The sequence below is a fragment of the Dromiciops gliroides genome, chromosome 3 (genome assembly GCF_019393635.1).
Source record: "Dromiciops gliroides isolate mDroGli1 chromosome 3, mDroGli1.pri, whole genome shotgun sequence".
In the NCBI taxonomy this organism is placed as follows: domain Eukaryota; kingdom Metazoa; phylum Chordata; class Mammalia; order Microbiotheria; family Microbiotheriidae; genus Dromiciops; species Dromiciops gliroides.
This window is the reverse complement of record NC_057863.1, coordinates 332,268,569-332,295,884: the sequence shown is the minus strand read 5'-3', so window position 1 is coordinate 332,295,884 and position 27,316 is coordinate 332,268,569. Positions and strand designations below refer to the sequence as shown.

Below are 27,316 nucleotides of genomic sequence, written 5' to 3'. Positions count from 1 at the left end.
CACTTTTGTACTTGCTCAGATCAATTTGTATCACAATTCTGCAAGGATCTTGGGTGTGAAGTAGACCCTATATCTTCAGCTTTCATATAGGTCCTGTGTGGTTTCTTTGCACAAAAGAAATGATGTTTGGAGGGCAAAGGATATCTTCAAGGGACAAATGGAAGCTGCACAGAATTTCAAACCCCAAATTAGTTAGTTAGATGGGAGATGGGCTTCAATGTAGCACCAGGCACAGAAGGCTGAAAGCAAAGAGGCAATCTTCCTCAGGGTTCACTTTGTCTGGTTTTTATTGAGCTTCCCTTTGGCTGGGTATAGTGGCTCATAGCCTCAGCTATGGTGACTAAGAAATAGGGAGCCTTCTATTACAAGGGAGAGGCTTTGTTTTCACCTCCCCTTAGCCGGGGATCCTGAATAAACGAATCTCAGAGACTGATAGCAGAAAGAAGCTCACAGACCCCAAGATGAACAGTGACTTAGCAAAGGCAGTGTATTCAGTGGAGATGCTATGCCTAGCACAGAAAGAAGATACCTAGTCCAGATATATTAATCAACATGGATCAGGCCTAACAAGGTATCCTGATGACATGCCCAGAAGCTGAGAGTAGCCACGCTGCTTTAGAGGTGTGTTTCTCTTCTAAGTATGTACTCTAGCCACATATATTCCTTATGCCTGTGCCCCAGGTTTCTGGAAAGAATGTTCTATTTTCCTTCATGCTATTTTTGGTGAATGTCTCGCCACTTAATACTCTGGAATGTCCAATGATTTCCCCTCCCATTTCCCAATAGCATGGGTCCATAAAGGGAGGTTCACCACCTCCTAGCTTCCTATTGGTGGTGATGTCAATCCCAGTCTTGAATTTCAGAAGTAAAATTAACCCTTAATGCTTAAATCTACATCTTCAGTAGTTTGGGTTTCCAGACCAGGACCGAAGCAGTCACACTCCTGCCTTCCTTGCCGTTTTAGGCAATGGTTACTTTGCAATTACTCTCTGTACAACATCTTCCAAGTACAGCTCCTCCTCTTCTCTTCTCATGTAGCCACCTTAGTTCAGGGCCCTGTTTCCTCTCACCTGGACTACTGCAATGGCCTTCTGGTCACTACAGCTGTACTCTAGAGGAAAAGGAGGCACTTTTTTCCTCATCAATTAAGTGCCCACACAACTACCATATTCAGGCCACCTTTTTTTTCAGTGGTTTCTCTTTAGACAATAGACTAGACTAGACCCAACGAATGGCAATTAAATGCAGGTTTTGTGTAATTGTACTACTACTCAAGCACATTAATGTAGATGTGGACCCCATGGCTTCAAAGAACTGGCATTAGGGTTTGTAAAAACAATAATATTCATGACAATTGATTAATAATCTAATATTTTAATAAATATTTCTTAGTGATGACATAAAGGGTCCCCAAATGTTATCCCAAGATTTAGAATAGCTTAATCCAATTCAGATCTTTGGTTTGCATATGCTTTTCTACATCTAAATTACTTATGCCTTTTTTAAAAAAATCTTAATTTATATAGTTAAAGGTGTTGAAGGGTAATATTGGCTCAAGAGGGATATAGAAATATATTTTTAAATCAACCAACCAACAAGCATTTATTAAACACCTACTATGTACCAGGCACTGTGCTAGACCCAAGGGACACAAAGACAAAAAAAATAATTCCAGTTCCCAAAGAGTTTATATTTTATGGGGCAACATCTATAATAAATATACACAAAATAAATGCAAAGTATCTAAATATATGGCTTTTATAGAGGGAGAATAATGGTAGGGGGAGAGGAAAGAATAGAAATTGTAAGGACATGCATGAGCTAAGTCTTGAAGGGGGTGAAGAGATTCTATGAGATGAGGGTGAAGAGTGAATGGATTCTAGGCATGGGGAATAATCTGCAGAAAGGCATGGAAATATGAGATAGGGTGCTGATAGAAGTGATGGGTCCCATGTAAGGAGAGAGAAAAGGTTAGTTTTGAGAGATGTTGTATAGGTAGAAATGAAAAGATTTGGCAAATGGGAGGTGAGCAATTGAGGATAAAGCTTAGGTTATGAATGTTTGGGAGGATGGAAGAATGATCATGTAGTCAATAGAAAAAGGAATGTTCATTAAAGGGGTAGATTTTGTGGGAAAGATAATGAGTCTGTTTTGGACCTGTTGAGTTTGAGATATCTCCTGGACGTTCAGTCTGAAATGTCCAAAAGGTAGCTGGCATTGCAGGACTGGAGCTCAAGAGAAAGGTTAGAGCTCCATATATACATCTATGAGTCACCTGCATATGATAATTAAAAAGTCATGGGAGCCAAATGGGCACCAACACAAATTAGGAGGCTCAAATTCATTTAAAAATTTAAATTCCTTTAGAATCACAGAATTTTACAGCTGGAAGGTACCAAAGAAATCATCTAGTCTAATCCTTTCATTTAAAAGGCAAGAGGTTTAGAAAGGCTAAATGACTTTCCCAAAATTACACAGCTGGTTAATGCCAGAGCAAATGCCACTAGTTTTCTTATTCTCAGCCGATGGCTTTCCCATTATTCCTCACTGCTGTGTTACTACTTTTATAAAACAAATCCTAGATCAAGGTATAAGAGACTAGTCAACTGCTGTTATTGCTGACATAACTAGTCGATTATTTCTAAGAGCTTTCCCTCTTGAAACAAAAGATATTGACACAGCGCTTGTGGAATAGGGATAGCACAAATTGTATGTTTCAGAACAAACATTGAAATAATGGATAAGAATCACCAGGCACATAACATTAATGTTTTTAAGTACTTGTAAAATAACTTTATTATCAAAACAAGCATTTTACACTTCCATAAGAAAACATAAAATATGCAAGCACGCTGAATGTGTTTAAAGAAACACATTATTAAGCACAGATGTACAGTTTTAACTCGAGCACAATAGGAGCATTATGAAAGCGGTTTGCCTAACCTTTATAGAACTTACTCTGATAGGAAGTACGGATCCGTTTCGTTAAATCTGGATAAAAGTTAGACAGGCCACGCATGCAAAAGTTGTCTTTGGAACATGCCAGAACACCAGCATCAGCAGCAGGCAGAGAAAAGAGAGAGAAACAATCTAAAGTGGAAATTAAGTGATGTCATAACCAGCATCTACAACAGCCAAGGTGAAGACAGTGCAGCAAGTTTGGTAATCAGGTCAGAGAAGGGATATTTAAGAAAGTAAATTAATTTAAAAAATTAAGAGGTGATGGATGGTAAGAAAGCAGTTGAAATATTGCTTAGCTGAATAATTTTGATGCAGAGAAAAATCGAAGCCCTTCAGTATGTATTTCTGCATTGTTTAGACTATAACCTATAAGGAAAAAAAAATCCCTTTTCATGATGTAAAAGTTACTCTGAGATAATCTTTTATAGAATTTAAAATTTTAAAAATGGGGATTTCAGTTTTTATTGATTTTGTAAAAGAATATATTCTCTATAAATGGCCTGCTAAATAGGATTTTTATAATTTCATCCAAATTTTTCTCCAAAGTTATAGCCCTAGAGTGAGTATTTTATAATTGCAACAAAAAATTTATTATTACCCAAAGGTTTTATTCTAATTACAAAGACTAAATCCTCAAATGTTAAAATTTAAATTATCATTACTTATCTTCAGAATATTTATGTTTTATTTAATATGATCTTAGGACCAAGTTCTCTGAGCAAAGGTGATAATTTTCCAGGCCACTGCTTAGTTTAATATTGTCAGTCAATCTGATACTTCAGACAACTCTATGGGACCTATGGGGGTCCTCATGGAATTTATGGGTTCCCTGCTCTCTTGTATTCTTGACTTTACTTTTCTTAAAATGACTTTATAAATGCCTATCACATTTTTAAAAAGTCAGTTCTCTGCCTTTTTAATATGATGGTAACTTTGATAAGTTCATGTTAGTGAAGTCAAGGACTCTCCTCCTTTCTTCTGAAAGATAATGGTGGAGCCGGAACTTGTATCTGTAGTTGTTTGGAATCTTTTGTATTTCCTTGAAACTAAAGTAGAAAACTGACTCCACAGTAGTCTGGCGGTCCCTATTTCCCCAGTATAAATGAATACCAAAAGGGACAAGGAAGACCCAAAAGGATTTTTATAGGCATTAAAATGGGCGTAAATATTTTCTTTGAAGAAGGTTGGGAAAGTTTCACAAAGAAGGAATTTAGAAATGTCTGGATTCTTTTCTCTTTCAAGAGAATTATCTTCTTTAATGCCACTTCCAGATGTCACTATAGCACCTATACCATGGCAAAACAATACATACACCCAACAGTAGTGCTATTCTTAAGACAGCAACCAGAATAGGTGGATATAGCAAGGGCTCCAATGATCAACTAGAGTTTTAGAGAAAGTAAGACACAGAGGTTTTTTTTTAAATCTAAAAATGAAACACTAGTTGATTTGTTGCTTCACCAACAGGATTGGGATGTCTTCCATTTGCCAGCTCTTCAGAACTTACTGTCAGTTTGCAGAAACCTCCTGTCATTTGGCAAAATATATTAAAAACTTCAACTGTTTATCCAATGTGAGATATTTGGATGAGAGTTGAGAAATTCAGTCAAAAGTGAGGATATTTTAAAATAATTTAGAAGTTTAACACTGTGTGGCTTCAGTTTTAACAACTTAAATCCTAATTAAACATTAAAGGTTTTAATAAGAAAATCGACCAATTTATTTGACCTATGACACTCTTTAGAACATAGCTATAGTCTCAATTATTTCTCAAGGAATAAAGGATAGAAGGTAATTACTGACCTTAATATAATATTGAAATCTAAAACCTTAATTATAACAATAATTTGCCCTAATTAATTTTACTTATTGAAATTATATAAATTATGTTGGCCGATAAGTTGTCATGCATTTCAAAAGCATCAAAGACAAGAAAGGAAAAAAAAGCCAAGTGAATCAAACACACAACCATTATGTCTTCTTATCTCCTACCTGCAATGAATTGCTTGTTCTTTCGAGGAGACCTTGGCTGTCTTTGGTATGGATCACTTGATCTGTACAGGTCAACGGTTCCCATGCTTAGCAACACTGTCTTTTGCATAAAATCCACAATCGCCAGTCCATTGCAGTTCCCAAATGCAACACTATGAAAAAAAAGAGAAAAATGTGGCTCTCATATGTTGTAGGTGACAATAAAAAAAATGATGAAAGCACTACATAGGACTATTTAATGATATAACTAAAGAGGTGTAACTGAATGAATGATATCTAAACATTACTATGAGGTGATTCCTCTTTTCCTATCATTAAAAGGGAAATGGATTGTTGAAAAATCCAGGAAGGATGCCTGGATTTTATATGGGAAAGGAGGAGGAGTAAGGGGATCTTTCCATTTATCTACAAGTATCATAGAATTTAATTGCTCTTAGGCACTGCACACTAGCCTCTTGGCATTGTGTACTGCTCTGATTAGCCACTTCAAAACTATAGTTATGGGGCAGCTAAGTGGCACAGTGGATAAAGCACCAGCTCTGGATTCAGTAGAACCTGAGTTCAGACACTTGATACTCACTAGCTGTGTGACCCTGGGCAAGTCACTTAACGCTCATTGCCCCGCAAAACAAAACAAAAACTACAGTTATATATGAACTGGAATGTAGTATCCACTTCAAAACTACAGTTACATATGAGCCATAGTTCTGTCATTTACAACAAAGTCCAAATGGTTTTGCCTATAATCATTCAAATAGGTGGTGTTTGAATAAATTCCAGAAAGGTCTCCCTTGTCTTTAATACATATTGATTGTTTATGGCAATAGTGATTTTATTCAATATAAAACCCAAATGCCTACTTGCTAGCTGAACATCATTCAAATTGTCCCTCAGAGACAATACAGGACTTTTGGATGGAAAGTACAAAATCAGTGTTTGAAAGATTTATGGTTTTGGCACTGAATAAAAAGTCAGAGATACAGCAAGCAAAACCATTACTCATTTACACTAAATGCTTTACTTGATTCCCTTGCCTGCTCCTCAGCTGGGTTCAGTTGTATTAAAGGCCTTCATGTCCCCTGACAGGTGGTAGGACAAAGCTTAGTTGGGCAAATATCTTGGTTCCCTATTAGATAAGTTACAACCATTCTATTTTCTAGCCACCTTTTCTCTCTATGTTTAATATGCGTTGTTTAAGACTGCTAATAAGCCTGTGATTCTGAAAAAATGTCATCTCTTTCTTAGTCAAGTATCCCCTATAGTTGGTTGAATTTAGGCTTTCTCATTTTTTGTGTATAACATAATTTCCTAGCCTATGTATTTTTCTCCATTACTCAAGTCTAATGCCCCATAGGTTTGTACTTTACAAAATTTGCAGATGCCTGTAAAATTTAGTGTCAAAACCCATAAAAAGAAATTCCTGCAACTCCCCTAAAATCTGTCTTTAGACATTTTCTCTAGAAAAAAATACTCCCACCATCCTATTCCCATTATGCCATTACATAGTGTTGTATACCTTTATAAATAAACAAATGTATTTTCATATGCACACACATATACAGATCAATGAGAAAACAATAACATCTATTGTAGCAGCACGGCATAATGGATAGTCAACTTTAGAGTCAGGAAGGGTTGAGTTTAAGTCCCACATCTGATATATCCTGACTATGTGACCCTGTGCAAGTCATTTAGCTCTGCAGTGCCCTAACACTTTAAGACTATAAGTGGTAGAGCTGGTGCAAACCTTGATTGATAGAGGAATTTACTCACTTGGAATTTCCCATACCAATGAAATCTCGGTTGCTATCCTTTTATCGTTCAGTTGTTTTTAGCCATGTACAACTTTGCATGATCTGTGATCCCATTTGATGTTTTCTTGGGAAAAGATCCTAGACTGGTTTGCCATTTCCTTTTCCAGTTAATTTTGGAGGAACTGAGACAAACAGGGTTAAGTGACTGGCCCAGGGTTACACAGTTAGTAAGTGTCTGAGGCCAGATTTGAACTCGGGAAGACGAGTCTTCCTTTTTCCAGGCCCAGCAGTCTATCCACTGCACCACTAGCTAGTCTTACATTGTAGCATTCACACATTTAAAGTTTATCTAATATGTTTTATGAAACTTTTAATAAAAGGGAAGTCTGAGAGGAACATAGCTAAAGAATCAAATGAAAAGGGAAATGGAGATGGAGAAAGGTGTTAGGAGACTGGAAATCATTCTTAAACTACCCATTATAATGATATGTGTATAAACCTATGTATATGTATGTATGTATATGTATGTGTGTGTATGTATGTATATATCTGTACCTGTAGGTATATAACTCTTTATTTATTTTTTGTACGCTTCTATGTATCCTAAGTAATATAAAAACAAAATTCCTCTAAGAAGGAGGGGACACATCTGTTGTAGTAGTTTATAGATTAATTATTACATATCACATGGCTGTGCAGTTTCCTAAGCCAAAGGGTACAAACTGGCTAAAAGACGCATTCGATTTGCAAAATTAAACTTCAGACCAGAAAGGAAGAAGCTTCTATGAAATCCACCCTTATTCAGACTGTAACCCTGCAGGGATTTCATTAAGTCACAGAATGATCCCAGGTTCTAGAGGTCAGCTCAGGGGGAACAACAGTACAGAAATTCTGCAGGTGTTTATGATGTGTTTAAAGAGAGAGCTCCCAGACCAAAACTACTGATAGTCATAGATTTGTGGTTCTAGTTGTGAGGAAAAGCTAAGAACCACCAGTGGACTCTATAGTATGATTCTAAAACAAATAGCTGAAGAGTAAAATATTAAGCTAATTCAACTGGTGTTTTGTCTGCAAAACATAAGCTAAGGTACTTAACCAATTTTCTTTTAATGAAACATTAACTCATTTTGGGATATAGCTCCGGGTATGCTGGAACTAGCTCTAGGGTCACTGAGAGCTCATTTAAAGTTTTTAGTGTTAGCATTTACACCTTGATAGTGCGAGCATTTTTACCCAGGAAACGAGCAAACTACAAACCAGGGCTCGACTTACTGTTTAGTTGATTGTTTAATCTTAAGAAAGCGATGAAGAAAGTGCTAATAATGCAGATTGATCTTAAAAGTGTGTTGTGAGCATATTTTGAGGGGGAGGAAAGATAATTGTTAAACATTTACCAGAATACCACTACAATATAAGCCTCTAATTATTTCCTCATTGTAGGTATGCTTCATAAGTACATGAAGGATGTATTTGAGAGTATGTATTATTTTTGAGAGCATTCTATTTTCTTCTCCAAGTGTCATTCACACAATAAACATGGCCTTGTAGGTAACTCATCTCCATGTTGCAACAATCTGGTCTATTGTGTGTGACTATATGACTTTCACCAATTACATACACGTAGATTTGTTTCCTTCACATAGGTCATCTAAATTCCAGAACTCTTAGACATTTTCTTATTGTCAACTGTAATGGATTTATGCTTATATTCTTGATTATTAAAGTCTTGATGTCTGTAAGTGAATTTATAAACCTGTTTTTGTTTGGGCCACTATATCAGATAGGGTTCAAACTCCTTTTTTTTTTTTTTTTGCACTGAAGGTCCTCCACAATCTAGTCCCATCCTACTTTTTCAGTATTCGTCAATCCAATTCAATTTATTAAACACTCATTATATGCCAGGTGGGGATACAAAGACAAAAGTGAAAATCGTCTTTGATCTGAGGGAGCTTAACATCTACTTGGGAGAACATGTGCATAGAAAAGCAAATACAAAATAGACCCAAAGTAATTTGGAGTGGGGAGGATAAATAAAGGACTCCTATGAGGTGGCACTTGAGCTAAGCCATGAATAAAGATAGGCAGTCCAAGAGAAATGTGAGGAGGAGAAGCATTCAAAAATGGCAGACAACCTAAATGAAGGCATGGGGTTGAGAAATGGCATGTTGTGTATAAGGAATAGCAAGCAGGCCAATTTTGCTGGAATGTGGAGTATGTGAGGGGGATGTGAAGTCAATGCAAAAAGATAGGTGGGAACCAGACTGTAGAGCTCTTTAAATGTGAAGAGAGCATCCTGACCTGTGCTGTAACAGTATCAGTTTGGAAGCTCTGTGGAGAGTAGATAGGAGAAGGGAGAAGCTGAAGGTGAGAAGACCACTTGGAAGAGAAAGAGAATTTACAGATTGATTGGATACAGCAGATGAGGGGGATGAATGAGTTGAGGATGACTAAGAGGCTGTGTTCTTCTGTGACTGGAATGATGGCAGTGTTCTCAAGAGAGATCAGTAAATTATGAGGAGGATTAGTTTTGGGGGGGGAGTCCTCTATACGAGTGAAATCCTCTATTCTTTCAAATATCTTGAAAATAGATCCCTTGATACCTTAAAACTGTATTATTTCTAGCTTAAAAATGTGTATACTTGGTCTAATCTGTTAGTCTTAACTTCGTTTTCTTTAGCGCCAATTCTACTTCTTAATGTAGCATATAAGGGATTGTGATGTTTTTTTCTTCTGAATACTGTGGTTCTCCTGTCATTGATGAAGAAACTAGTTTTCCACAGAATTCAACAGATCGGCATTTTTTTCTGTTGTTTTCTTTATAGCCTTGCCCTTTAACATTTTTTTCAATGAATAAAAATAGGTTTTCTCTCTTTCCCACCTCCTTTCCACTTCAATGGGGAACCGCCCCCCCCCCATAAAATCCTTGTAACAAATATGCATAGTGAAGCAAAATAAATCCCCACATTGGTCATGTCCAAAAAATGTGTCTCCTTTTACATTTACTATTTTCGTGTCAAAAGGTAGATAGCATGTTCTATCATCATTGTTCTGGAATTATGGTTGGTCATTGCATTGATCAAAAGTTGTAAGTCTTTCAAAGTTTCAATATTGTTGGGGTGGTATATATTGTTCTTCTGGTTTGTTCATTTCATTCTGAATCAGTTCATACACATCTTCCCAGGTTTCTCTGAAAGTAGCCCTTTCCTCATTTCTTATAGCTCAATAGTATTCCATTACATTCATATAACATAATTTGGTCAGCCATTCCTAAATTTATGGGCACCTTCTTTGTTTCTAGTTTTTTGCCAACAGAAAATGAGCTGCTATAAATATTTTTGTGCATAATAATAACTTACATTTATATAGCACTTAATATGTTCCAGACACAATTATTATATGAGATATAATATCTCATATAATTATTATCTCATTTTATCATATAAGTAATTTTTACTTTTTCTTCAGTCTATTTGAGATGAAGACCTACTAGTGGTATTGCTGGGTCAAAGAATGCACAGTTAAGTAACTTTCTGGGCATAGTTATAAATTGTTTTCTCTTCAAAGTAAGAAGGATCTTTTATAAAGTGTCTTCTCCCTCCTTTTCTTTCCTTCTTTCTAATATCTTTCTTTCCCTCCCTCACCTCACTCCCTCCCTTCCTCTCTCCTTTCGATCCTTCGTTCCTTTCCTTGGCATAAGGAGACCTGGTTCTCTAGCCATAAACAGGATCCTTTTCCCACTCTCTCCACTATACTCCATGATATCAGCTTCATTACAACATCAAAAGTGACAAAACTATCAATGGTTTAGAAACAATTTATAAATGTCAGCTCAGAAGTTGTTTCTGGACTGCCGGGCATTCTGTTCTGAATAGGAAAATTAAAACTTCTTTTCCCAATCCCGTTAACCAAACATTTTAGGTTAGAGCAACTTTTCATTTTTAAGCTGAAATAAGGTAAAGCTGAAAGAGAATGTTACTTACATGCCATAAGCAGAGCTCACAGTGAGACTAGTGATCTGCTGTGGAGGTTCACCATCTACCCACACCAGCTGAACAACAAGTTCTGCTTGATAACCTGGAGGCATCCGAACAGGTCGTGTCTTAACACTTCAGGAAAGAGTAAAATAAAAAATATATAAAGTAAGTATTTGAGTAAAACAAAAGGAATCTAGCTCATACTTACTTATTAGGTTTGTGTGGAATCATTTTGGGCAGCTAGGTAGCGAAGTGGATACAGTTCCAGATCTGGAGTCAGGAAGATTCATCTTCCTGAGTTCAAATCTGGCTTCAGGCACTTATTAGCTCCATGACCCTGGCTAAATTACTTAATCCTATTTGCCTCAGTTTCCTCATCTGTAAAATGAGCTGAGAAAATGAGAAGGAAATGGCAAACCACTTCAGTAACTTTGCTAAGAAAACCCCAAATGGGGCCATGAAGAGTAGGATACCACTGAAAGCAACTGAATAACAACAAGAATAACTTACTGAAATCCCATGTGACCAAATAAGGATTCATCGAGGGCAGCTTACAGAGGTATACAATTTTTCCAGTTTTCTACTTAAGTTCACTGAAGGTATTACATGTTTAATTATATCCTTAAGTAAATTGTAACCACCTTGAGATAAGGATGCTTTCACCTAATACCATAGATCTCTCCATTTGTTGACTAAGGTGTTTTCTCTGTATTGGTGTTTTTCGTCTCCTTCTTGTAGTAGTTAAGATATAATTCTGATTATGTTATTCTATTTCTCAAAAGTCATCATGATTCCCTGATGCCAGTAGGATAAAATCCAAACTTCTTGCCTTAGCATTTAAGATTGTACACACCGTGGCTTCAATCTACCCTTCCCACCTATTTTTTTTTTTTGTGGGGCAATGAGAGTTAAGTGACTTGCCCAAGGTCACACAGCTACTAAGTGTCAAGTGTCTGAGGGCAAATTTGAACTCAGGTCCTCCTGAATCCAGGGCTGGTACTTTATCTACTATGTCACCTAGCTGCCCCCTTCCCACCTTATTTTCATATTTCTTACCTTCATGCATTACAAATCATGTTTTTTGTTCAACATTTTAGCCAATTTTCCCTTTAACCCAACATCTCATATGCTGCCTTTGTACATCCATAGAGCCAGTTCCCCATTCCTGAAATGCATTCTTTCTTCAATCCTACTTCTCTAAATTCTTTTTCCTCAAGGTTTTGCTCATATGCAAATTCCTCTGTGAAATCTATCTCTAAGCAGACAGTGGAGGCAAGAGAGATAGTAGAGGGAATTGTCCCTGAAGCAGTTAAAAAGTCAGTTCTAAAGGAAAAAATTGGCTGTAGAGAGTGAATCTTTGGCTTTTTACTTATATCTCTTCTAGAGTCCAGCAGGGGCAGCTTGGAAATTTCCCACATTCTACCCTCCACCATTAGCACTGGTACCTCAAAGTAGAGCAATTCAACCTAGTACATGTGATGCCCAAAAATCAGCTCAAAAATAAGTTGACTAAAGAAGCTGTGCCCAGGGAGAGCAGCATAAGGATACAAGAAGAGAAAGGGTATTGGAGCCCTGCAGTGCTGGAGGAATGTGCTTATTTGACCAGTAGTGTTCCCATTCTTCCCACTGATACTATAAGCATTTTGGGGAGAGTGTTCACCAGACTTCTGGGGGGGTATATTTTATTACTTTCCCTGCTCTGCCATCTCAGAAAATGCCTTATCTTTGAACTAATTTTATTCTCTGGCTGACTATTGATGGTAAATGCATTGGTGGGGACAAGCGAGCTAAAACTTTAGGAGTGTGGACCCATAAAATATGTTAAGCTTGAGAAAGTAACTCCTCAGGGGACCCAATCTGTCAATGCTGAGTGGGGGGGGCATTGAAAAGGGGAGCTACCCTTACTTGCTTTTATGTATATGTTACTATTAAGCTAGTAGATCGTGGAAATGCTACAGATATAGTTTGCCTAGATTTGAACAAAGAGCTTGATAAAATATGCCATGCTAAGCATGTAAAAAGATGGAGAAATGTGGGAGAGGCAAAAGTACAATTAGACAAATTTGTACGTGATTAAATGACTGGATTCAAACTATACCATGTTCAATGTAAACTTGGCAAGGAGTCTCTAGGAATCTATGCCAATACCTTGTATAAAAACATAGAATGCATGCCTCTTAAATTTGCAGATGATAAGAATTGGAGGGATGGATAAAACACTGGAATACAGAATCATAACCCAAAAAGGTCTTGACATGTTGACAGGAATTATCAAACTATGGCCCATGTACCGAATCTGGCACAGTTTGTTTTTGATGACTAGTGGTCTTCACAAAAACAGATGACAGGCTGGCTTTAGCCCACTGAATGTAGTTTGCTGATCCCAGGATTAGAAAACTGTGCCAAATTTAATAAGAGGAAATTCAATAGAGATAAAGTCTTACACTTAAGTTAAAAAACTTAACAAAAATTGATTTGGGATATCATAGATCAAAGAAGAAAAAAGAGCAAAATAATAAGAATGTCTAAAAAGATTTGGGGGGATTTAATGGGTTTCAAGCTCAATTTGAGTTGACAGTATGATTTAGACATCAAACTGCACTTGCATCAAAATATACATAGCTTTCAGGAATGTGGAAGAGAGAGTTCCTTTGTTCTCTGCTCCCGTCACGCATTCAGTTGTGAAGGCCACATTTTACAGAAGACTGATAATCTGGAGAGTATTTGGGAGAGTGTTAGTAGGATAGCGAAAGACTATAAGTATGTGCCTCATGTGGATCAGTTGATGATAGTGGAGATTTTTAGCCTAGAGAAGGCTTAGGGAAGGAAATATGATATTCAAATATTTAAAAGGCTACCATGTGCAAAGAAAATGGCAGAAGATGGCAGAACTGGAAGCAATGAGTGGAAATTGTAGAGGCAAATCTAGGTGTGATATTAGGGAAAACTTCATAATGATTGGAACTTTCCAAAAGTGGAATGGGCTCTTTCAAGATTATGGAGTTTTGCCTTACTGGAGGTCTTCAAGTAAAGGATGGAGAAAGTACTTGTCAGCTCTACTGCAGGGAGAATTCCTTTAGGGCATGGGCTAGAATCCAACTGTGATGAATTCCCTTCCAACTCTAGAATTCTGTGAATTCAGTTCCATGGGGATTGTAGAGTAACACAAATATTTTGAGAAAAACTTGGTACTATACAATGAGTCACAAGATAGACTGAACCTTTTGAATTCTTTTAATACAATTTTGTCTTAAATATCTAATAAAAGGGGGAATTGGTTTTATTTTACAAAAATTTTTCCTAACTATTCATATATATTTATTTGTAATAGGAAAAAAGGAAATACCACATCCCATAATTGGAGAATTGCTGAATAAATTGTGTTGCATTAAAGTAATAAAATAATATGGTACCATAACAATGATTAAATATTAATCCAAGGCAAGATAGAAACACTAAAAGAAAACTACAAGTCAATAGCATCAGAACAATATGCATATTGACTATCATTGAACACAAAAAAGACTAAGATCAAGACATACTGTTAGCTCTCTGCCCTTTGCTTTCCTTTGACTTTATTAAATGCTAAATTTTCTTTATTTTGTATGTCTGATTATTTATCTTTGTTGGTAGTTAATTTTTTAATTCAAAATGAAGATATTTCTATATTCAGGGACTGATTTTCAATTCCTTTCTTATCTAGTTCATTCTCATCAACTGGCTTCCCTTGTTATAGTTTCTTCAAGGCAGTAGGTAGCCAGGCAGGCCTAAACACAGTCTAGCAGCCCAATCAGTTGCATCCAACTGTTCAAGAAAGCTACCCTCAACCAAAGCATTTTCTTAGTCCTCTTTCCTCCTTACCGCTCCCACTGGAGAGGCTCAGTCTACTCCTCTGCGTCCCTGCCTTCTGCTGCAGAACCTGAATCTTGTTTTATACTGTCTCAGTGGTGATAATGTTGTAGTCTCTCCAGCTCTATACATTTTTTTAAACTCAAGTCAATAAGCATTTATTAAGTGCCTACTATGTGCTAGGCATTATGTTAAATGCTGGGGATACAAAGAAAGACAAAATCAGTTGCTGCCCTGAAAGAACTCACAGTGTATTTGAGAAAGATATGTCACTTTGAGAGTTGTCCCAATCTACAATTCCCCTTATTATCTTGTACTTTTTTTTTCTCTCTAATTTTTTCATCTTGATGCTCCAAATCAATTTTTCCTCCCCCTTTTTTCCCTTTTTAAGACCATAGGAAACATCTGAATATTAACAAAACAACACTGCTATTGTTTTAAATTCCCCTATTAATGATTGCTTTGAGATAGTCAATAGTCATTCAAAGTTACAAAAAATCATATATCTGGGTAAGTTGCATCTGGAGTTCCCTCTTGATGTTGTCCTGTGAATTCACTGAATTTTCCATCTCTTTTTCTTTCTCTTTCCCAAATTTTTTGAGAAATTTTCCTAAAGAATTTCCTGAAATAAAGTATGATCAGATTCCTTCCTTACCAACGATTTTCTTTCCTTTTTTTTTCTTTTTTTCAGAGCAATGAGGGTTAAGTGACTTGTGTCAAGTGTCTGAGGCTGGATTTGAACTCAGGTACTCCTGAATCCAGGGCTGGTGCTTTATTCACTGTGCCACCTAGCTGCCCCCACCAACAAATTTCTGGAAGTCTTTTAATTCTTAAATTTTATTTCCTTACTCTGTACTTCAGATTTGTTACTTTAGATGACAATAAGTCCAAATAATTTTCCAATTAAGTCATTTTCTGGGTTCTTTTTATGGATTCCTCTGTTGTTTGTGACATTCTGCACTTCTGTAAATGAATGCTGTTACTCACTCAGTAGACAATATTTTCCATGGACTTTTTAAACTGTTGAGTTTCATCATTGCCCCCTCCCCCATATCCTATTTGCATTTAGTTCTTTCTTTATTTCATTGGTTTTGTTAATTTTGACTTTTCCTTTAACTCCTTCATTGTGTTAATCATCCATTTTAATAAATTCTAAAAAACTGATATTCTGCTATTTTTGCTTCAGCTTTAAAAATCTATTTTTCATTTTATGTCAGAAGTTTTTTCTCATTTCTTTGAATTAAAAAAATCTTTTGAGGATTTATGGTAGTTTTGGTTTTTGCGGGGATTCCCTATTGCTGTTTTTGAGGAGGCTATTGAAGAGCTAGGCCCCTCTAGATCATCTTTTTTTTTTCTGCCATAGGGCAGAGGGCCTCAGGATTGTAGTAATGTCATGAATACAGACATTTTCACTTACAGACACCTGGCTAAAAAATGATTCAGACAAATGAATGACTGAAATGAGATAGGAAAAGCTTCTCTCCAGGTCTCATGAGAATGAGAAGTGTTCCCTAGGGTCTCTTCTTGATGAATGTGACTACGACAGACTGGGGGTAGGAGAATAAAGGAGAAAAGACTCCATTCTCACATTCCTTTCTCCCTATGTGTTGGACAATGAAAGGAAAGTAGAGAAAGAGAAAAATGGGAAATGTATTCCTGGTGTCTTTTTATTTCCTTATGTTTGAATGAAGAATATTCCCATAGTGCCCACAGTATATTATAAGTATGTAGACTAGGATCTTATTGATAGGAGTCCTATCTTGGAATGGTGATGGAAAAGGACTGTAGTACATATATATGTATGTGTGTATCTCCCTCTCTCTCTCTCCACATATATTACTGATATATATGGAGCACGCGCACACGCGCACGCACACACACATCTAAAACTGATGTCTAATATCATATTCACTTCCAAATATATTCTCTTTCCCCTCTTTTACCTAGCAAACTTTGCTTATCAAAACAACAAATTTAAAAACAAAAAAACCTCAGAAAAACCAACAAATATGCTGACCATATCTGACAATATATGCAGCATTTAATATCCATAGTTATTCTATTACCCACTTTCACACCCCACTTCACTCTGTTGCTAAGAAGGGAACTGGATTTTTTTCAGTCTAGGGTTATGACTACATAGCATTTAGTTTCACTTTATTGTTCTTTCTTTTTCTATTGCTGTAATCATTGTATATGCTGCTTTCCTGGTTCTGCTTATTTTACTCTGAATCAGTTCATAAGTCTTATGTTTCTCTGAAATTTTCATATTTGTTGCTTCATATGGCACAATAATATTTCATTCCATTCACAAATCACAGCGTTTTGAGTCATTCCCCAATTGCTGTGAACTGGGTCTCACAACTTTGTGGTCCAGTGGGCAGCCAGCCAGCATCAATGACTGAAAGTTATAAACAGGGACATTTCAGCTTTACTTAAAGAATTTTCTAACTAAAGGGTTTCCCAAATTGAAATGAGCTGTCTTGTGAGATAGTGTCTCATTGTCAGTGGAAGAGTTCAACTTGCCATAGTTGTTGAAGAGGTGTGAAAGGTAAATGCATATTAGAAGATTATCCAGGTATAGGCCTAGCTCACAAACCTGTGTTTGCCCCCTTTATGAACTCCCAGATGTTTTCTGTGAACTCCAGCTATAGCTTCACATGGGAAACTGCCCCTGTTTTGACCAAGAGTGGGAACATGAAGGAGGATACCCTCCTGGGATCCTGGTCAGGTCCCTTCTAGGCATATCTCACTGATTAACTGCCTAAGGTTCCCAGGAACTAGCCATTCCTAGGGACTATAAACAATTCCAGGGGTAGTCCTGGGGAGTTGGCTCCCCCTCAGGAGTATGTCCTGAGAAACTAAAAGTTTATTCCAACTTCTCTGGCAGTGATCCTGTGAGAACTCACTTGGTGTCAATCATAAAATTAGCTCATCATACAAGCCGCTATTGGTGGCTTCAAGCCACTTTTGTTTAAGGTACTATATAAGTCAAAGTAAGCCCTAACCTCTTTGGAGTCTCACCCTTGGAGAGGATGCTCTGCCCGGGATGTTCCCAATCGGAACTCTGGGAGGCTGTACTGGGACCTCCAGCCAATTGGACCCAGGAGTTGGTGCTTCCCCGATTTGGTGATGTATTTCTCTTTAAATCTCTACATAGTGCTCGCTTTTGCTTTAATAGTTACCGTGTTAGGCTGCTTACTTTATTGCTGTTGCAAAACTAATATCTCTTTTCCTGTACTATAATACTCCTTAAATTTAGTTTTCTTCACCTGGTGTTGGAGTGTCATTTTGTAGGAGCAAATCTGAACATTATCCTTAACAATACAAGGCGGTCCCTTGGTTGGGTGAAAGGTTGAACTTGATGGCCTCAAAAGGCCCTTCCAACATTCAAATTCTTTAATTCTCACAATTTGCACAGGCACAATGTTGACAGTGCTTAGTACAGGGCCTGGAACACAGTAAGTGCTTGATAAATGCTTGGTGACTGACAACAAGCTGTACTTCTTTTTTGTTTACATTATTATTCAAATGGCAATCGATTAAATGAATCAAAACAATTCAAAGTAGAAAGATAAATCACTTAAACAGGTATATAAAAACAAAGAATTGTGAGATTTAGACAACTTAGATGTTTAAAATATATTCATATCATAATGAAAATTTTGATTCTCTTCATTAACTGAAACTGTGAATGTTTGTTTTTCTATTAACTAAAGCAAAGCTTTTCAAACTGTGTCATGACACCATATGGGGTCACGTAACTGAATGTGGAGGTCATGAAAAAATTGGCAATAAATGTTTTATTTGTATATCTACTTTATATACCTATATACCCAGGATCATATAAAAATTTCTCAGGCAAAAAGGGGTCGCAATGGGGCAGCTAGATGGAACAGTGGATAGAGCACCAGCCCTGAATTCAGGAGTCCCTGAGTTCAAATCCGACCTCAGACACTTGATACTTACTAGCTGTGTGACCCTGGGCAAGTCACTTAACCCCAATTGCCTCACCAAAAGAAAAAAAAAAGGGTTGCGAATGGAAAAAGTTTAATAAGCCCAGATCTATAGCCTTAAAAATGTGATAACAGAGTGTGAACAAGTCCTCCTACAGAGTTTTATTGGAGATTCCCTACCTGTAATGCCCAACTGCCTAAAAGTCCTTTTCAGTTTAAAGAAGATGGTTGAAAAGGAGATGGTGGTACCAGGGACAAGAATGAAAGTGAATGAGATTTAAAATTGGTTCCTGAGAAACACCTTTCTACAACAGTGAGTGCATTTTAATTGAGAAGTGGGAAGACGAGGTTGCTTTCTCCAGAATGGGTTCAAAACAGTTTCCTATTCTGCCATATTTTTCCCTTTGCTCTCCTTTATGAGAATTCAGAAATACACAGTTCAAAATGCACAGAAATGCACTGTTAAAGTAATTGTATTTTACATGAATTGTTGTTGTTCAGTTGTTTCAGTCATATCTGACTTTTTATGACCTGATTTGGAGTTTTCTTGGCAAAGATACTGGAGTGGTTTTGCCATTTCCTTCTCCAGCTCATTTTACTGATGAGGAAACTGAGGCAACCAGGGTTAAATGACCTACCCAGGGTCACACAGCTAGTAAAAGTCTGAGGCCAGATTTGAACACAGAGAGACTGGTCTTCCTGACTTCGGGCCCAGTCCTCTACTGCAACACTTAGCTAATAGTTGTTGAATTACCATTTATGCCTTATCGTGAAGTACAATAACTTTCATGTAGCTTAATATATAGCATAATTATTGCCCAATCCCAATGAATTTCATTAGAAGTATTATATAATATTTTTAAATTTAAAAAAAGAAGCTTACCTGAGGCAAGGGATACTGTCCTTTGTCACTCCCTCACTTGCTACAGTGTTGGTACTCCCTGAAAGACTCTTCGAAGAAGGAAGCTGGGAAGAGGGATCTGGAAACGGAGGAATTGTTTCTGGTTCAGGAGTAATGATATCTTCAACATCATATTGAAGTCGTACCTCTAATGACTTAAGTAAATAAACATATGTTATAATTTAATTTTTAAAAATCTTATTTTAAAACATTTCAGTTCTTGATATTATCTGTAACAAATCTTATATTTAGGAGAGCATATTCAAGATTCTTTCAGCCTTTGGGAAGTCGATAAGTAATTCAACTGAGTTAACAACCCAAATCAAATATATAGCTCATCAAATGGATTCTTTCAATCTAGCAATTATTAAAAACTAAGTTCTTTTTGTTTCTGTAGAATTTTGTTTATATTTTTGTTCTGCAAATTTAACAATATAGAATACTTTCAAAAGTAGTATGTAAATTACCATTTTTAGTACATGATTTGAGGAAAGTGGAAACTAGCTATTAGAGTCATTCCCATCAAAATAATTAAATTACAACTATATTTATTCAGTACTACTTAACTGAGAGATAGTGAATTTTTCTTCATTATCTTAGGTCAGACTAATCTGATGTGATAAGCAAAGAATATATGTTAATTTTGTACATAAGGAAACTGAGGCCCAGAGTGGTTATGACTTGTCCTCACTTAAGAGCAGTTGCACAGCTGGTATTTGAATCTAGGAAGCCCTGAGTTCAAATCTAATCTCAGACACTAGCTAGCTCTATAACACTAGATGGTCTACCTCAGTTTCCTCAATTGTAAAATAAAATAATAATAATAACAATAACAATAACAACAACACCACCTACATCCCAGGGTTTTTGTGAGGATAAAATGAAATAATATTTGTATAGCATTTTGCAAACCTTAAATGCTATGTAAATGTTACCTATTATCATTATCATCTGGATTTAATTATCTTTCATTATACCTTTTTAAGAACAAATTCAACATTTACTGAACAAAACTAATAGTAAAATGCTACTGTCTTGATATATTAAAATGACATCAAACACAAGTTCATAATATAATTTAGTCTATTGCATTTGGTTTCTTCAGTCCTTGTTACTGTAAAAGTTCCATTCTTAAGAACTTACCACTATTTCAGTAGTAATTTCATGCCTGCTGAATTTGTAAACAATGACATATGCAGAGACTCCTGCTACACAGAATATTCTGCTCTCAGGACACCAATAAATCATCTGGATGGCATAAGGGTCCTCCTCTACAATTTCAGATGTTTGTTTTCCATCTCCTATCTTCTGTTTTTCAAATACTTTTGATGTTTTTAACTTGTACAGCATCTGTAGAGTTACTGTAAAATATTGAAGCATAGCTTAAAACCTATATTTAAGAAAGTCACTTTTTTCAACATGCTTAAAAATGATCTTATCATCCTTCTGAAAAGGTTCCGTGACATATCAATTAGCACAAATTGCCCTCTGTGATTTTATATCAGTACAATTCAATTGAAAAACTTTGATTCACCCTTTGGAAAAACACTATCAATGCTGCACCTGGCCCACTGGAAAACCATCTATGGTTAATTCTTTCTCTTAACCTACTCTTTAGTCATCAAGTTATCTCTTAGAGGACACCAGCTTCCTCGCCAATTTTTCTGTTACACTGAGGGCCACACAATACAATGTAGTTTGACAGCAATATTAGTTAGCCGGGGCATTTTTGTGACTGTAATGGTGGGCCCAGAGAGCCTCACAGCCACTGTAGCAGTTTGATAGAAAGAGTACAGTACTGAGAATCAGAAGACCCAAGTTCAAATCCTGGCTTTACCAGCTATGTGACTTTGGGCAGGTCACTGAGCTCCTCTGCTTTAAACCTGCCCTCTCTCCAACAATACTTGGCTAGAAATATCTATGCTTTATAAAAACTCCCTAACAAGCATCCCATAACTGTTACATCACAGGTGCGAAAATAAGTCAGTACAACTGAGCAAGCCCCTGTCTCTCCCCTATAAAACATGTAGCCTTCCTCAAAAAAAAAAAATCAAAAGACCTCCCTAACTATAAGGAATCCCTCTCTCATTTGGATCTGTAATAGACCTCCTCACAACAATGGTAAGCACGTTTGGTAAGCATATATCTCACTGTTTTTTCATCCTTTTATAATAGTAATGATCAGAGAGGACCTGAATAAGTATATCTCTCTTTTTTAAGGTATCTAGTATAGTTTTGACCCATTCATAGGAAATATATCTTTCTGTAGAAGAATGCTATTATTATTATATTTTGTTTGAACAAATCAAGTTTTCAAAAAAATTAACAAACAAGTACATTGGGATCTTATATTCTTTTTTTTCATATAAATATTTTATTATTTTCCAATTACATGTAGAGATAGTTTTCAACATTTGTTTTTATAAGATTTCTTGTTTCAAAATTTTCTCCCTCCCCCCTTCCCCAAGACAGCAAGTAATCTGACATAGGTTATATATGTCCAATCACATTAAACATATTTCTGCATTAGTCATGTAATGAGAGAAGAATCAGAGCAAAAAGGAAAAACCTCAAAAAAAGAAAAATGACAACAAAAACAATAGAAATAGCATGGTTTGGTCTGCATCCAGATTCAACAGTTGGTTTTTTTCTGGATTTGGAGAGCATTTTCCGTCCTGAGTCCTTTGGAACTATCTTGGACCATTGTATAGCTGAGAAGAATCAAGTCTATCACAGTTGGGATCTTATATTCTTTACACATTTCTCATAACTATGCAACTGTAAAGAGGTAGTCTATTATGAAATATTGATTTTAAGAGTCTGCCTGGTCTGTTCCAATATCCTGAATCAAGGAGACCCTCAATGAATATATAAGTTTCATAAAAATGTATAGAGATGAGAAAGTAGGCACATAATTCATTCGATATTGAACATCTTTTGTTGTATTTCTTCTTTTATTTTTAGGATGAGGGTTGATACTGTTTTATACCTTTGATGTCAATATTTTTCTAATTTGCCCTGAGAAATGATCTCTCATTGGCCTCTATGTTTCACATTTTTGCATGTTATTATTTGGTATTTGCCATGTCTAGTACCTTTCAATTCTTTTCTCCAAAAAAAGTATTCATGATATACAGGTATGAGATTTCTGTGCATTCTATAAACCTTTGGCCCCTCCCATTCTTTATACTTGAACCATACTTTCAAATGTATATTTTTGCCATTCTAGCCTAGTCCCATTTTTTCTTGTATATCACAAAATAGCAATTAAATTTTGATTTAATTTTGATTTTCTTATAACAAACTGAACTTCTACCTCCACGGGCTCTGCCATAAATCTTGGTATAAAAGATTCAATTCTTTTTATTGTAGTCTTTTTACAATACTTATCAAAAGCACGTAATTTGAAGAATCACACGATATGTGATTATTTTGGACCCCTACTAAAAACAACTCCACTCCTTTATTTGCTTCTTCAAAAGAACCTGTGAGATCATTCTTCCATATTGCAACTTCTCTTGGTCTTCTAGTTTCATTTATCACAATAATATCAAGACTGGTACAATTCATCTTTTTTTTTCCACTTAGGGGAATTGGATGGGGAAGAGGGGAGTAATAATAGTGTTGCAAAAAAACTAAGATAAGGAAGAAAAAAGGGTAATCCAGTCAGGACAGTGGTGAAACTTCTTCCAAGTAGGAGAAATGCAGGGCTGAAGTTTGGCAAGAGATGAATGGCAAATAGAACAAGGGGATAAGGGATTCAAAAGCAAATGATGGGGGCAGCTAGGTGGCGCAGTGGATAGAGCACCGGCCCTGGAGTCAGGAGTACCTGAGTTCGAATCCGGCCTCAGACACTTAACACTTACTAGCTGTGTGACCCTGGGCAAGTCACTTAACCCCAATTGCCTCACTTAAAAAAAAAAAGAAAAGCAAATGATGGCATAGGCTAGAAATGACTAATTATTGGCTCTAGACTGAAAAAGAGTTAAAGACAAGTCAGAAGAGAAGTAATGGCATGACGAAGTACTGAGAGGAAGAGGGACTGGGGGTTTGATGAGGGAAAAGAATAAGTTTAGGAGGTGGCAAAGTTAGATATTACATCAGGTTGTGGTCAGGTAAAAGAGTATCAGATTTTCTAATGAAGGAAGAGGACTTCTTGTGAGTAAGCATGTGATCCAGTATGTGACCATTCCTGTGTGTGACTGAGGTGAAATGGAAGAGATTTAAGGAGCCTGAGGAACTGGGTACTCAGTGAGTCTGAGGGAGCATCAGTGTATATACTGAAGTGAAGTCTTCTAGGGTGAGGGCAGGAGATAAGGAGGAGAAGAATATGGCAAGTCATGTGGTGAATTCCTGGAGAAAGGAAGAAATGGTTAGAGGTTTGGTATGCTATAGTCACCAGGATTTGTACTAAGTGGAAAATCTTTTTTTTTTCCCTAAGTGGAAAATCTTAATGGAATAGACTTAAATGGAAAAGAAGTTGCTGAGTGATGGGGGTATGGGAGGGTACTGAAGTGACAGGAGGGAACAAGGAGTACTGGGCTCCCTCTCTAGGATCAGTATGTCTGTGGGTTTTAGAGAAGGTATGGCTAGTGTTGGAGAAGCTATACTGGGCTTGGGGTATGTTGTTGGCCTTATCAGCTTAAGAGAAGGCTGATAAATTTATAGCAGGAAAGTTCACACCTCAGAAACCAGCAAATGCTACAAAGTATTACTTGCTTTATTGTTTTATGGATTGTCTAGATTTAATAGAGTGATGAAAAAGTGCTAAGAATGCAAATTAAATTTAAAAGTGCATCTTTGCCAGTTGCTGAACATTTCCAGAGGCCATTGACTCTATACTTGGTATGTAAAAGTGGAGCTCTTTTATCTGTACTCCTTCCTTATTTCTATATCCCTAACAATGGTAACACAATCCTCCTAGTTCAACAAGCTTGAAACCCTGGAGTTATTACTAACTCCTTTGATTCCTACATTCAATCCATCACCAAATCCTATCAATTCTTAATCTGCAATATCTTAGATCCATCTTTTCTACTCCATTTGGAAATCCATTGACCTACTTACTATTCATGTCTTGACAACTGCAGTAGCCATTCAGTGTTTCCAGTCTGTTCTGATTCATCTTAAACATAGTAGCTAAAGTAGAATTCCTCAAAAACATTTTTCTTGTCACTCCCTCATTCAAGAATGTACAATGGGGCCACATTATTTATTATATCAAATTCAAACACCTCTACTTGATTGTCAAAAGCTTTCTACCAGCTGCTCTAATCTCCTTTATCCTATCACAGTGCCAATGTTATTTCTCCTTGAAAGAAACTATGACCGCACACAACTTGCTCCTTTATTTTCATTCCTTTGAAGGTGGCACTCATAGGAGCTGATCAATTTCACAAACATCTGGGAAGTGGTCGATTCATTATAATTAGAAGTGTACCACCTCCTAATTATTGCACACTCACAAAACTTTAGTCTATCTAGCAGTTATAGAGGGTGAAAATATAATTTTGATAGATTGCTACTATAATAACATGGGTTGCCATAAAAAAGTCAGGAAAAAAAGGTTTTAAAAGATAAGTATAAGAACATAAAGGACATTTCCGAGGGCTAAAGAAATGGGTTTCAAAAGAAGTAGAAAAGTCAGGAGTCAGTGAAACAAAAATGTGCCCTATGGAACCATCAGGTAGCAAAGGGGAAAAAAGTGGATGAGAAACATGTTGGAGCACTACTAATGAAAATGAAATCAAACTAGAAATTAATCAGCCCGTAGTTGTTGCTCTGCATCAACAAAGTTTCCTTCATGAGGGCTCCCTATACCAATGAACTCACAGATCTGATAAAAAAAATCCCCAAGGTTTTGCAAGGTGCACAATGTCTTATGCATAGTACATACTTAGTAAATGCTTGTTGAAGCTGAATGCAATGATTATCTGTTGATTACAATCTGCTTGCTAATTTAGTTCAATTTACTTTACTTGGAAGAAGAGAAAACTTAAAATTTTTGTTCTCTTTAAAGCTTAGATAGAAATGAGGAAGGTGGTAGAGATAAGATGATGTCACCTCAGAATGTCCTTCGTACACAGAAAAAATGTAAATACATGACACTTTCAAAAAATTAAATTGAATCATTTCCCATAATGTTTTAAATGCTAGAAACTGCAGCAAAAAAATCAATGCAATGGACGGTTAAATTGCATATAAAATATTAATTCTATAATCTAATTTTTATGCTATAAAAAGAGAAGCTTAAAACTTACTTGCAGAAGCATCCCAAAACTTTATTGATCCATCTGCATGACTGGAGAGAGAAATTAAACATTAATTAAAACATGATTAAATTAAAATGCCTAATCATTGTTGAAAATCCAAAAATCTGAGTTAGTATCAGTCAGATGATGTTACAGAAATACCATTATAATAAAAATCTCTTTAGAGAAAAAAAATTCAAGCTTTAAATTATAATGCACTTTTAGTTTTACTTTTTAAATTATTTTTCCCAACAAGGAAAAACGTACCTTCTCTCTAGCCCACCTTTCTCTTTCTCTTATTGAGAAATAAAGAAAAACAAAATCTCTGTTACAAACATACCTAGCTAAGCAGAACAAATTCTTGTTCTGGCAATGTCCAAAATAATATATCCCATAGACCTCTCTATCAAGAGGTGGACAGCATGTTTCCTAATGAGTCTTCCAGAATCGTCACAGAGTTCCTAAATATTTTAAAGTTGTCTGTATTTCTAATGTTTTTATTATGTAAATTGCTTGGGTTCTCACTCCACTTGCCATCTGCTCATACAAGTTTTCTCAGGAGGCCACTTATTTTCTAAATTTTGTCTTATAAATTTAAAATAAACTTATAACCATTAAGAAAAGCAAATAATCAAACACATAGAAAAAAGGAACAAAATCTTGCCATATACCCTTTGACTTTGACAAAACAAAATCAGACAAATGAATAAATCTAAAAATATTCTTTTATAATATTCCCTTCAGCCTTACTGAAGTTCATCCACCCCTAATATTCTACTTATTTTGAACTATACAATACACTACAATAGATACAAAGAATTAGTAAAGTTCTTTAAGTTTACCCTAGGAAAACTTTTATCAACTGCAATGGGATATGATCTATAGTAAAGACCAATACATGGATACATTCCTTTATCTGAGAGTGAAAGAGATGTCTTATATGACTAATATTCAATTGTTATCATTTATTGAAATAAATGGTTAAGTGATCAGCGAGAATGATATGATACAATAATAGTATTCTCTAACAATTTCTTCAAAATTGTCTTGATTTTTAGTATAAAATACAAGTGAACTGATGCAAACTTTGCTTATTATTTTTTTTTGGTGAGGCAGTGAGGGTTAAGTGACTTGCCCAGGGTCACACAGCTAGTAAGTGTTAAGTGTCTGAGGCTGGATTTGAACTCAGATCCTCCTGAATCCAGAGCCAGTGCTCTATCCACTGTGCCACCTAGCTGCCCCAAACTTTGATTATTATAGTACCTAAACACAGTACCTGGAATGAACTTAAGATAATTTATAACAAAGATTTTCATGATATTTGAAATTCTAATTGACTATTTATATAAGGAGAGGAAATTATATACAATCTAAGACTTTTGGGACACCCTATATAGGTCATTTCTATACACTATCAAATGATCTGACATGTAAATCATTGAATCAACCATTTGACTTTAGATGTGTCATCAAATAATACCAGTTCAATTTTTTTTTAAGTGCTTACTACTAGTTACAAGGCATTGGGATAAGTACTAGTCATCTCTAGGATCACATTGTTTCTTCTTACTCTGGGATCATGTGGTTCCTCTTTTCCATGAGTCTTATTAGAGAACTTTCCAGGGAACTGAGTCCAAGTTTCATATGTAGTTTCATATGAAGTTTCTCACCAAATATA

General features: G+C 36.1%; 1 protein-coding gene across 1 annotated transcript in view; it reads right to left on the bottom strand.

Moving 5' to 3' along the window:
- STXBP5L (syntaxin binding protein 5L) overlaps positions 1-27,316 on the bottom strand; it is a 421,799-nt gene that overhangs the window by 119,887 nt on the left and 274,596 nt on the right. The window contains 5 exon segments of the mRNA XM_043992879.1: positions 4,954-5,105; positions 10,688-10,813; positions 19,370-19,542; positions 20,531-20,748; positions 25,648-25,688. Of these exon segments, the coding sequence (XP_043848814.1) occupies positions 4,954-5,105; positions 10,688-10,813; positions 19,370-19,542; positions 20,531-20,748; positions 25,648-25,688 (710 nt within the window).